This window comes from Cariama cristata, unplaced genomic scaffold (genome assembly GCF_000690535.1).
Source record: "Cariama cristata isolate BGI_N322 unplaced genomic scaffold, ASM69053v1 scaffold8457, whole genome shotgun sequence".
Taxonomy (NCBI): domain Eukaryota; kingdom Metazoa; phylum Chordata; class Aves; order Cariamiformes; family Cariamidae; genus Cariama; species Cariama cristata.
Window position 1 is genome coordinate 1 of NW_009626001.1, and position 13,348 is coordinate 13,348.

The following is a 13,348-nucleotide window of genomic DNA, read 5'->3' on the forward strand; positions in this document are numbered from 1 at the left end:
CCTCTTGGGCTTCATCCAGAATCCACTGACGGCAGCAGCTCTCCATTATTTCAGTGAGGTTTTCCTTACTCCTTACTGATGAGCTGCTTGCACTTAGGCATCCCAGTCCCTGCTTCTCTCCTTCCCCTTGCAGGAGTTTCGCTCCTGAGAAACTTAGTTCTGCTGAATAACCCACTCGGAAAGCGCTGCTGTGCTGGCAGAGCGTTTCTTTGCTGGGAAATGACTTTATTGTTGGAATTCATAAAGCTTGCAGATCTTCAGAGGTGAAAGTGGCTTTATGAGTTACATGATTTTTATGGTCCTGTTTCAATTCATGTCCTAACATCCAAGCAAGGTTGTCATGTAATTCACTTTTAACTTATTTAAACTGATGATCTGAGAGTCTGATCCACAGCCTTCTAGCTCTAAGGCCTGCTTTTCCTATCTGCGAGGTCCGTGATGGTATGCTAGCAATGCAGAGGGGCCCTCGCTCGCATGTCTAAAGCAACCCTGTATTAACGTGCTTAATTAAAACTGAATGTTTTTAAATGACTTGTGGTACTTAGGTTAAGCTTTGATGCATAGGCACGGTCGAAGACATCAGCTTTAAAGATTGTTATCCAGTAACTTAGGAGTTAATTTTCAAACATTTTTTAACAGTGCTTCATTTTATGTCTTGCAGATACTTTCATGCCTGGCATTACCAAGTCATATCCTCTTAGTCGGCCCAGATCATGTGTGAATATTGCTCATACCACGTAGCAGACAGTGACCTCCTCAGATCCTGGAGGCAAACCTTCTCTCTTGCCTCTTGGAGAAGCATGTCACTTATACTCCTCATAAAGGAAGGAAACTTTCACGTTTCACCTTGCACGCTTGCTCTGTGTCTGTCCTTTCATGCCAGTATTTTGTCTCAGGTGTACATTTAATAATGTGTTGTGGTTTGTTTTTTTTTTTTTTCCTTTGAGCCTAAAAATCTCTCATCCAAGTAGCTGTAGGCTCTGTCCCTCTGGTCTGAGGGTTCGACTGCTCTGAAATGCCGTACCTGCATAAGCTCACGGCGGTGGGGATTTTAAAGCGGCAAAGGGTTTTGGCTTCCAACTTCATTTCAGCGCTGATGGAAATAGTGTTTGGATGCATTTGGTGATTCAGACTAAAAGTACACTGATGTATTTTATGGGAAATGCCAGTATTTCCATCCAATTTTAGGTTGGACTGAATTGGCTTCTGGACCTTCTGATCCCTTCATTGACTCAGAGGGGGGTCTGGATGTGTATCTTACAGCGATGGCTGAAGTTAGATGCAGTGAGTTTCAGGGAGAGGAGTGTTTTGCCCTTGATTGTTTGTGTTGGTTGATGCTTTTTAATGCAAAATGTTGGAAATACTGTCTCTTTACTCCCACTTCAGATGGTTTCCGCAGTAGGAATGTGAGGTTTGTCAGAGTTGACCGGGGGGAGAAAAACAAGTAGCTGCATAAAGCAGCAATGCTTTTGATGTTACAATAGGAAGGTAGTGAAAATTGCAGGAGCTCTTAGGTACTATTTTTAGACTTTTTCTGCAGTTTTTTAGCTTTCATTGAAATAAAACAAAGCGCCTTCCCCCCCTGCCCCCCCGGAAGATAATACTTCAGCAGTAAGCAAATATACCTCTGAGACTGTCATGCAGGAAATGATCTCTCAAACAGAGGCAGTAATGGAAGGGGAGGAAGGGCATGCTATGCACTAAGTCACCCCACCAAGTGACTGGTGTTTTCAGCTCAAATGTAGCATTTGCCATTTTGATCAAATTCCGCTGTTAAAATAGGCAAGATTTGCCCTGCTGCAGCAGACAACTGAATGTGGTGTAACTGATGCCCAGCTTTCCCCTTTGTCCCGAATGCCACTGTCTGTCCAACAAGTACGATGAGGTGGTTGGACACCTCCCGGGTTGTTTTTTGTTCTTCCGTAACTTCAGTTTTCCACTTCCTAGGATGCGGTGATGTACTGTTCTCCGGCTTAGGTGATGGGGACGTGCTGTCGGAGCCTTCTCACACATCACCTGGCAGACAGGTGTTAACAGAGTGATAGGGCTCTTGCTTGTTTCTGAAGGCTGGTAGGTTTTGCAGTATCTTGTCTCTGAGGTCCTTCTGCACCGCACAGAGCTGGGAAAATGTTATCCGAAGCGCTGCTAAAGAAGGCACCATTCAGTCCGTGTAAATGAGACCGGGGTGTCCAGGTCGTTTACCAGTTGGCTCGGCCTTTCTGCATGGTGTCGTAAATGAGGCTGGCTCTGTTCATGCTGGTCAGCTGAGTTCTGTGCAGAGGGAGTTGATCTGAAATGCCTTCAGGGCTCAGTCCAGAACACTTCTGATCTGGGGTTGATTGCTCTGAAAGACATACAAAGGATAGGTGCAGTCCTGGTAAGCTTTGGTCTGCTGCTTCTTCACCTGTTGTGATCCTTTGAATCTCTGGCAGAGATTTTATCTAATCACTGGAATAGTTACAACTTCCCAGCTTTCTGTTCAAATGTGCTACCATTGACTCTGCCTTGGACTGTTACTTGCTCATTTACTCCAGGCCAAGCCTGAATAGCTGATACACCTTACTGTCAAAGCGCTAGTACAGTCGTGCCTGTGGGATATCTGCACACAGTCTTCTTGGAAATATCCCCCTTTTTCAGACTTGCCAGCTGATTTTTGATGCTGTCGCTTTGCAGTCGCTACTGTGGCAATTGGAGGTTTCAGCTTGCTTAGGCTCTTCGTGCTATACTAGTTCAGGGTGGATACATGCCGTAGGAAGGGTGTTTTCTAGCCTTGCCTTTAAGAAAAGCTGAACTTCACAAGATGATATTGTAACTGCTAATTTTTGCTATCTTTGAAGAAAGGGAAGTGGGAACCCTGAAATGTATTTTATGGTTTTCTTTTAAATCTCTGTTTAGTTTGTTTTTATCCATCTCAAGTGAGTAGTTTCCCAGCTCATATGAGGTTTATGAATTAATTATGGTGAGGCACGAGTTTTCTGTCTTTCAGAGGCTGAGCCACGTTTCTCTTCCAAGCCACGATCGCATGGACTGTCTCCTCTGTTTGCAGTTTTACGTGTGTTGTTGATGCATTCTTTAATTTCTGACCTCTAAACTGATTTAAGAAGCAAGTAGGAGAATTAGCCAGTTATTTTGGACCATTAGCAAGCACTCAGCAAACCAACTAGGAAACTCTTGGGTTCCGAGACAGGCAGCAGGATAAGACACATTTGGCAGTTACCTCCGTCTGCAGCAGCCTTCGTTACTGACAGTAATGTGAACAGAGTTCATTGATTTCTATTTGTAGTATGCCTAAGGGAGAAATGCACTCTTTCTTAGTGGTATGTGAGAGAACAGTCCCATGTCTCTTTATTTTGGCCTGATCTGTTTCTCTGTGTATTGCAGGACCTGTCTGGTTCAATAGATGATCTACCCATGGGTACAGAAGGAGCCCTGAGTCCTGGAGTAAGCACATCAGGGATTTCCAGCAGTCAAGGAGAGCAGAGTAACCCAGCTCAGTCTCCTTTCTCTCCACATACCTCTCCTCACCTGCCAGGCATCAGAGGACCTTCCCCATCCCCAGTTGGATCTCCAGCTAGTGTTGCTCAGTCCCGCTCTGGTCCGCTTTCACCTGCTGCAGTACCAGGTAACGCTACTCGGAACGTGTCAGTCTTTCAGTGGGGCTGCCTTATGCAGCTGGAGAGTGAATGACAGTGGCCGGTGGGGAGGAATTGGCCGGTGTCAGTACTATGTGGTTTTTGAGGTCCTGTGATCTCATTTGTTTGCTTTAAAATGTCTGTAACTTCTAAAGGGTGCAGTAAGATGGGTGGGATGGCTGGTAAACCAGCAGTGGCATTTTGCTGGGTTAATGTGACTGATCTTGCTCTTGTTTTTCTTCACTGTGGGAAACATACCCTTCTCCTGAAGGTGTTTGTGGTTCTGGTATTTAATACTGTTGCAACCTGAGTTTTGTGGTGTGCAATTTTTGTGAATAACCACTCTCCTTTTTGCGGTGTAGGCAATCAGATGCCACCCCGACCGCCCAGTGGCCAGTCGGACAGTATCATGCATCCTTCCATGAACCAGTCAAGCATAGCGCAAGATCGAGGTGTGTGACATGAATTAAAAGATTGAATTGTAAAGCTAGATGTGTAACTGAAAATTACCTGGCCTGATGAGATGGATTCTGTGGCGAGATAGCATTTCAAAGCTGCCCCAGTGTATAAGCTGCAAGTGTTTAGGCACCTTGCAGTAAATTCAGCTGTTACTGGTTGGTTGGTCTCTTCATGTTCCATCCAAGCTACTTTGGCTTGTAAGATGTTTTCTCTGGCTTCTAGCACGCACTTCCGTGAATGTTGCTTGTCCAAGGTCCATGACCTTAGGCTTCAAAATAAGGGGTGCTCGCAACAATATTGTGTGCTGTTTCCCCCCAAGAGAGAAAGATCAGTGTGCGGGAAACATGCATGTAAAATTTCAGCTCTCATGGCTGAAGATATACAGTTGTCGTCCTGAGAAAACAAACAAAGAAAAAATATGAAGAAGCCCCTAGGGTTTGCAGAGTCGTACTGTCTACTCCTGTGTCACTAAGTTGATTTTGGTTTTGTTTTTTTCTGGTTAAAACAGGAAATTGGATCTGTTATCTCAGCAGATAACACTGGCTCCTTAATAGCAACCGCTGTAAAATCTGTCTAGGCTGTTGCTGAAAGGATTTTGTTAGTGGGTTGTGGGGATTGCCGTTTCTTCAAAACACGTGTGTCCAGTGGCACCTCTGGATACTTTGCACTAATAACGTCTGCTCCACTCACTGGGTGACCAGGTTACATGCAGAGGAATCCTCAGATGCCCCAGTACAGCTCACCCCAGCCTGGCTCAGCCTTATCTCCCCGTCAGTCTTCTGGAGGACAGATGCACGCTGGAATGGGGCCATACCAGCAGAACTCCATGGGAAGCTACGGACCCCAGGGTGGGCAGTACGGACCTCAAGGTGAGGCACGGTTAGCTCCTCAAGGTGGGAACTGAGCTCAGCAAATAAAAAAGGTTTCTCTCTTGTCTTTGATAAACTGTTTTTATTTGTCCCCTCTTAATGTGTGAGTAATACAAAATACCGCGCTCCTCACGAGCTGGAAGGAACTGTATTTTGTTCATATTGAGATCGATGAAATATGTTACTTTTAGGGCTAGTTGTACTTCTAAATGTAGGGTCCTTCCTCCTCATTTTAAAAAGATGTAGGTTGTGCATCCAGTGTAATAGAGAAGAAGGGCCAATCCTCTTTGGAGAGAAAGAAAATTGGGTGTTGTATGTTCTGGAAAGGGTTAAGCGAGTTTTTTTTACATCCTGTCCTGGACCATTTAGCTCACTCTGCTTGGTTGAGGTTTGGGAGAGTTTCAGGCAGCTTTTGAATCAATGTTGTTACTTGGCTATGTCAAAACACATTTTATGTGGCTTATATCCAAGTACTTTGACTTTTTGTTGAGGTGTTAACACTCCCCCTCATCTCTGTTAGTGATCTTTAAATATTTGCTGATAGAAGACTTTTTTTTTTTAATGGTGATTCATAAACTAACTAGTTGAATGATGTTGTCTTCCTCTTTTTTTTATCTCCTTAGGAGGTTATCCCAGGCAGCCAAACTACAATGCTATGTCCAATGCCAACTACCCCAGTCCAGGAATGGCAGGAAGCATGAACCCCATGGCAGCAGGGAGCCAGATGCATGGGCAGACTGGTGTGCCACCATACAGCGGGCTTCCTCCGGGGAGGATGAGCCATGCAACCATGGGGAACAGACCTTACGGACCTAACATGGCGAATATGCCACCTCAGGTGGGGACAGGGATGTGCCCCCCTCCAGGTGGCATGAATCGCAAAGCACAAGAAGCGGCTGCTGCCGCCATGCACGCTGCTGCCAACTCCATCCAGAACAGGTAAGGAATGAGATTCCCCTGGTCTCTGTTGAAGTCCCTTCCCTATGTCACATGTGGGTTTCAAAGCTGTGGATGGAGTAACCCAAATTTGGGGTAATACTGAACTTCCTTGAAGGTTTACCCTTCTTGTAGACTTTTTCATCAGTCTTGGGTGTTGAAAAATGAAGAGCTTAAAGCTTGGACAAGCAGTGTGTTGGAATACATCATTAAAGACGTGCTTAGGGAATTTTTAATATTCATAGGTGAAATCTATTTAACTCTGAAATCCCTTCAGTTGTTTTTGCTTTCTGGTCTTTGTTACATGAGTGACTTAAAAGATGCTGTGTGTGTGGTAAAGCCCATAAATCTAGCAGCCAGCCATCCAGCTGCATTTGTCTGAACCAAGGCATTACTTGTCCAGTGCAATGAACTTTTTCCTTTTAGGGCCTTGATGAGCAGCTGTGGGAAGGGGAGCTGGAATTCAGCACTGAACTTTGCAACTATTTTCTGTGTTGGGTGTTTTTTTTTATTGCACATTTCGGAGTCAGTGCATGTGGCCTACCAGGAGCATGAGAGCCACGAACTGGTTTATAAGTTGGGCTCCCCCAGTAAAGCTGTTAGGTGCATTTGTTACCTGACCAGGCATTGTGCTCGTTATTCCGACTTAAGGGCTGCTTCTGCAATCTACTGTCTGATGTTACCTATGACTGCCAAGAGGTCAGGTTCCCAAACGCCAATAAAGGCATCAAAGCCTGTCCCTTTGAGTAACAAGTTTGAGCGACAGTTGTGTATGAGGTTTTCTGAGATGTGTCAAATAATGTAGCTTGTATGGGTAACACAGAGGAAAGAAATAAAGGAATATCATTAAAGGTGGCTGGAGCACTACACTGTTTGTCTATGCAACTAATGTATTTTCACGTAAATGCGCAGGGCTGCAGTATTTGCAGATCTGTTCTTCCCTGTAAAGGCAACTTAACAACTGAAATGAAGTTCAGTTTGGGGATGTAGTGGAACAAGATTAAGGGTGAAAATGTTCAGAACTGAAAGCCCTCTTTCAAAATGGTTTGCATCCCCTTTTCTTTTGAGAATGAGACTTAGGCTGTAGGGTAGCTAAGCTTTAAGAGAGCACCTGATCTTTGGTCTTTTGCTGGAAAAGCAAGCTGGAGAAAGTCACTTCTCCCCTTCCTTTGTAGAAGGTTTCTTTTGGCAAACCTGCCTCCTTAGGAGACATGATCTTAATACTTAGTATTTGGAGTAAGCGTCTGTTTCTTCCTTGCCTTCTCTAGGCCTCCTGGTTATCCCAACATGAATCAAGGGGGAATGATGGGCACTGGACCTCCTTATGGACAGGGAATTAACAGTATGGCTGGCATGATAAACCCCCAGGGCCCACCCTATCCGATGGGCGGGAATATGGCTAACAACTCCGCAGGTAAGGCAGTGCTGACTGTTAGGATTTCATTGGTTTCATTGCTCTGGATTGAAAATGAGTGTCAAATATTCTTTTAACTTCCTAGGGATGGCAGCCAGCCCTGAAATGATGGGTCTTGGGGATGTCAAATTAACACCTGCGACTAAAATGAACAATAAGGCAGATGGGACACCAAAAGCAGAATCCAAGTCAAAGGTAAAATGTTTCGGGTTCTTCAGCATCCAGGGAGAATAAAACCATTGCATGTTAACTTGGGTTGAACAGTGCATCTATCTAGTAGTGAGTGTGGTTCCCGAGAGAAACCTAATTTGATTTATCCTCCTTACCCTGACCAGACTTCCATTAGCATGGTTGTCCTTGTAGTATGTGATCTGACTGCTACTTGTGACCATGGCTCTAACTCAAGAGTGTGGCGAGTGAGTGGGATATTCTCTTTCAGGGTGTGTTACTTTTTTGAGCGTAATAAGCGTCTCAAAACCTGTGTGTATGTGTGTTTTAGAGTAGGCTCTGGCTATATTTGCAGTATTCTTGAAGGAGCCTGAGCTCTGCCATCCCCCACAGAGACCCACTAGCCCTCAGTAAGGCCAGGAAAGGGACTTTTCTATCAGAATTCACATGCCCTCCCCCGTTTATGACTCAAATTCTAGATAGAAGCTTGAACTCGTAACAGATGCCTGGCACACCTTATTTATGTGCCCTCATTTCAGTTGTGGGCTGGTCTTGCCTTTATTAACTGGGGAGAAGGTAGCTGAACAGATGTACCTTTTCAGTCGGCTTTATTCAAGTCCCCAGATCCTATGAATAGCTAATTACGCTGTTGCTTGAATCAGAAGTGTAAAGGTAAAGACCGTGTAGTTGAAGGGTTCAGTGTAAGGAGGTCCAACATGAATTACGCTTGATGTGTCCAGCCCTGGCTGTGCTTCAGCTGTGCCAGTGGTTCCAAGAGGTTCATCAGGATTTACCAGGAAAATTCAAACAATTGAGGATTTTACTTCTGGGACTCATCAGCTTTTCAGGAATGGAGGGGAGCAATTCAGTTTCACTTGCAAAACAAGTTAGTATTAGGAATTATCACCTGCCCCAGTGAAACTGCCAAAGGAAGCGTAAACAAACCAGAGGTTGTTTCTGATGTAGGCTTAGAGCAGTCAGCAGGGAAACAAGTTCTTCAGGGAGTGTTTTTCTGTGCATTACTGCTACCAGTTTCAAAAGATCCACCAAAAAAGCAGTTTCTGAGCCCATAGTCTCCTCTTTTGCTACTTAAAGGAAAATAAATGCTCTGCAAGTTTGATACCTGTACCACCTTGCAGTCTGCAAGAAGATTCAGAAGATCTCTTACTTCTGCTCATGTGTTCTGGCATCTGTTTTTCTGTTTACGACAAACAAGGACTTGATTGCTCTTGGGCTAGGAGATGCCAGAAGCTACAAGTAAGGGTTGTTCTGTCCTCCTGGTCTGTGCTATTCAAGGATTATCTCTCATGCTAATGAATACGCGCAGTCTTGCGTGTAGGGGTTCATCTAGAATATCATCATATTTGAAGTTCACTTCTACTTTGGAAGTTAATTTTTAAGTAAGCATTCAGAATGCCAAAACCATTTCTACCTTTACTCCAAGTGTATGTGATCCAGGCGGTGAAGGACAAAACAATATGCTCATGCACTACCTCAAAAGACTTGGGGGAAGCAAGGCAAGATGCAGGACCACAGATTTTACCTCTAAAGAGACACCTGGACAGTTCAGTGAATCAGATGTGTAGGAACTAGTGTGTGATACTTCATAACTGTAAACTTGTATTCCAAATTCCTGTCGTACCTTTCCATATCAGTCTTCCCTGAATCCTGATATGGCAGCGATAGCAAACCAATATGGGAGTTTGTCGTATCTGGGTAGCGAATAGGGAAGGGAAGAGAGATGGTCTTGGTGGGGGACCTCTTGCACACATTCATCAAAGAGGTGCCTCTAATCTTTCTTTTTCTTTGAGGTGTGTTTATTTTTATTCCTTTGCAGTGATTAGTGTCAGTTTAACCTGGCATCTACCATTTGGGTAAGAGAAGAGACAAACTGGAGGGCAGTATTCACCCTGGCAGAGTGCAGTAGCCATGGGGAATCTCACTTGCAGTTGAATTAGATGTTTTCTCATATATTTAGCAAATGAGCCCACAAAGGATGTCTCAAAGAGATGGCTCTCTGCAAAGTCGTCTTAAAGGGGTTTTTTTGGGTGTGTGTAGCACTCCTGAAACCTTTAACTTTTTAAAAATACATGTTCTCTGAATTCCCTGAGTGGTACCTGGTTTTGTGATGCCTTTGTTGAATAATACTTGCCTGACGTTGATCTGAGACAAGTGTAGGTCTAATATAAAGCTGTTCTCAATATAACAGCGGAACTTTGAACTCTTACCTGGCGGCCTTTTTGAAACACTTTCAGATGTGAACTAGCTGCTTTTGTGCTGCTCAGTCCTGATATCTCTTTCCTTCTCCTAGAAGTCCAGTTCCTCTACTACAACCAATGAGAAGATCACCAAACTCTACGAGCTGGGTGGTGAGCCCGAGCGGAAGATCTGGGTAGATCGTTACCTCGCCTTTACCGAAGAGAAGGCCATGGGCATGACCAATCTCCCAGCGGTAGGCAGGAAACCCTTGGACCTTTACCGGCTCTACATCTCGGTGAAGGAGATCGGAGGATTGACTCAGGTGGGTGTCCAGCAGCCAGCCTGGTGACGGGGTGTTTGTATGCAGAGCTGCCCACTGTCTGGCAGTCACAAGCCAGTGGGCAACACGGTTGAAAGTTAGCTTTGTAGCTAGATGTAAGCCACAACTTTCCTTTTAGCTCTGTTGATTTTACGTTTTTAAATAATGCTTATAAAACGCAGCATCCTTTAAGTGAACCAAATGTCTGGTTGAGAAGAGTCTGTGGTGAGATTCAGTGCAAGTGCTTTTTTTCCTGCTTTGTCCAGTGCAAAGATTGGTGACGCTGTCTTTGTCTTTGCATCTGGCTGTCAACTGATCTCATGACTAATTTGCTTTGCAGTCTGTCACTGCTTGAAAAGTTTTCTGTAGGTGAGGAAGAGAGTTTACTAGTTTTGAACACAAAACTGTATCTGTTTCGCTTAGCCCTTGTTGCATCCTTTGTGTTAGCTGGGAAGTGTTGATTTCTCCCCAGGAAGTTTCTTGGAGGAGAAGTAGCTGGGATTTTGAGTTTAAAGCCTCTTGTTTGGTTGCTCAGGTCAACAAGAACAAGAAATGGCGTGAGTTAGCCACAAATCTCAACGTGGGCACGTCCAGTAGTGCAGCTAGTTCTTTGAAGAAGCAGTACATCCAGTGTCTCTATGCCTTTGAGTGCAAGATTGAGCGAGGCGAAGACCCCCCTCCAGATATCTTTGCAGCTGCCGATTCAAAGAAGTCTCAGACTAAGATACAGCCTCCATCTCCAGGTGAGTTTAGACACTGGGTTTAAGGTGTGCAAAGAATGTTTGAACCAGAGGATCTCTGGCACTCTATGCCTGACTCTACGTGCTGTGGGCCAGGCTGGTTCCAAACTTCCACAAAGCCCCTGAATGTGTTTCTAATTAGATGTTCTGTGGTTCTGTAGATTAAGTACTTTTGTAATGTGGGAGTGAATTATACTGGAAATAAGTCAAGCCTCTTGGGATGGTTCAGGTTTTATGTGTCCCACCTCTCTACTAAGCTTAAGAAAAAGGAAAACCTAAAAATATTTATGTACCTATATACACGCATCTCTATGCTTACTAGTACATCACTGCCTTATGAGAATCTGGTGGAGAAAGAAGTCTGGAGTTATCCCTGGAAGGTCATCTCTGCATATTGTAACAGCAACCCTTGTTGGGAACTTGCTAGAAAAGTTGTGCTTGTTTTGACTATGCACGTGCTACCTTCTGCTTCTGGGAGTAAATGCTAGATGTGAGTGTGCACTCATCTTCCTCATGAATTACTTCTTTCTGTCTTCAATGCTGAGGCTTTGTGCACAGAGCATTGTAAGCCTAGTACAAGTTGGATGCTCAAGACATTGAGCCCTTTAAAATGAACAACTACAGTTTCAAATTTGATGGGGCGCTCCAATTTCTGAGTATTTAAGCACAGTGTTCAATTCAGATTTGTTAAACGAGAAAAAAAAAAAGGAGAGGGGAGCAAATGTCCAGGCTAGCAGTGTGTGCTGTACTCTTTAGTATTCGGAAAGTCTGATCATTTCTGTCTCATTTGAATTGAGTTCATTGCTTGAATTGCTGCTGAACTTGCCAACCCTTTAAGCTTCAGTTTTCCAGTTTGACTTAAAAGTAAAACCTTCAGATGCTTTTTCTGGTCAGTTTTTTCTGGAGCCTGTTCATGTAGGCGAAATAAAAACTTCGTCTGCATTGAAGTTCTTCTAATGTTTGCAAAAAATGCCTTTTTGGTTCTGAAACCTGGCATCATCTTTGTCTAGTTCCTGAGGAGTGGAATAATGAACCTTTTTTTCATTGTACTGCAGTCGTATCTCAGCCCTACTAAGCCCTGGATCGACAGTGTGCTTGTCCGAATATTCTGTTGGCAGCTACATTGATCTGTCCTCTCAGTTACAGAACGTTGTTTTTCTAAAGAACTAAATCATGTCTTTTCACTGGTCGGGAAACCTGTCCCAGTGTAGCTTCAACCTTGGTGTATTCTGCAAGATAAAGCAACTTTTGTGTCATTAGACCAAACTTTGTCTGAAGTGATGTCTGAGTTCCGCTTAAACTAGACCACAAATCCATCCCCACTTTCTTTCCAAAACCTCTTTCTCGGCCCCCTGAGATACTGGGCAGTGGAACAAAGATGTTAAGAGCATTTGGAGTTTATTTGGAGAGGGCTGAGACTTCTAGGAAGCCGCTTAAAACTTGCTGTAGCACTGGGTGCCTGTCAGAATGGATTGAATGGTGCATCAGTTTTTACTTTGTTTTAACTAATATGGTGGTACGTGAAGGTCGTGAGTCTGCCTTCTGGGCTGTGGTACAGGTGATCTCTTGCTTCAGCTCATCAGCAGTAGGAATTTGCAGGGCTGCTGTCCCAAACTCTGCCTGTTTGTGTGTGTCTCTGACTTAGTCCACAGGTTTGACTCCTGCTGTGTGAGAGGGCTGTGCTGTATTTAAACTGTTCTCTCCACTTGTCTTACTCCAGACTCCTCCAACTAGGACTATGCAGAGGCAGCACTGAAGCATGGTTGGTTGCTCTGATCCTTTAAGCCCTATCAGTCAGCATGTTCATGTTCCCCTTTCACTTTTCTTTCTTCCTCTCTCGTGTTCCCATGGATGGGCAGGAGCTGAGGGTGCAGGACACATCACAAATTGCTCGCTCAACCCCAGCTCCAGGCTTAAGAGCCGTAGAGGAGCATTGAGTCCCAGTGGCACTGCTGTTCCAGCGGCTGTTCCAGCAGCATCCTCCAGACTTGCACGCACACAGACCTGTCCCCCAGCAAATCACCCTGCCGGAGAATAACTTCCCTGTTTAAAAACCGAGTGGACGACTGTGGGGTATTTTGAAGTCCCACCGTTTGGATGGAGGGCTCTGTCATCCCACGCAGACACACGTGCTTTGCTCTCCTTGCAGACTTTAAAACCTCTTGGTGTTGGCTTACACTTCATGTCAAATTAACTACTGCATAACTTTGTGAATTACGAGGATCGCACTGCACGGTTCTCCATTAACCACTTTTTGAGGCTGCAGAGCATCTGAAGGCCTTGCAGGACAATCATCTAGGCAGAGCTTTTGGTGCCGGAGCTGTTTCCATGCAGTGTGCATTCATAACCCTCAAAAAGCAAAAGTATTTTGGCTGGAGCGGAGTGGGTATGGCCTCACCGGCAGCCGGCGCGAGTTTCCTGCAAACCTTCCTGGGTTCCTGCTCAGAAACTTGCAGCGTGTCCCTGGGGAAGCATAATCAGTCTGCTGTTGGATTTTAATTCCCAGAGTGTGGAACTGGCCCAGCTCCAACTGTGTGTAAATTTGTGAGTGGGAGGGACGGCGGGGGGTGAGGACAAACACCAAATGGCAGCGACGCAGGGAATGTCTCCAG

At 44.8% G+C, this 13,348-nt stretch overlaps 1 protein-coding gene across 1 annotated transcript in view; it reads left to right on the plus strand.

Annotated features, from left to right (window-relative positions):
* Positions 1-3,381: 3,381 nt before the first annotated feature.
* Positions 3,382-13,348, plus strand: part of ARID1A (AT rich interactive domain 1A (SWI-like)) — a gene marked incomplete at its 5' end in the record, with an annotated part of 19,271 nt that continues 9,304 nt past the window's right edge. Inside the window, 8 exon segments of the mRNA XM_009703834.1 lie at positions 3,382-3,622; positions 3,995-4,084; positions 4,793-4,960; positions 5,584-5,899; positions 7,165-7,310; positions 7,396-7,505; positions 9,790-9,999; positions 10,532-10,739. Coding sequence (XP_009702136.1) covers positions 3,382-3,622; positions 3,995-4,084; positions 4,793-4,960; positions 5,584-5,899; positions 7,165-7,310; positions 7,396-7,505; positions 9,790-9,999; positions 10,532-10,739 — 1,489 coding nt within the window.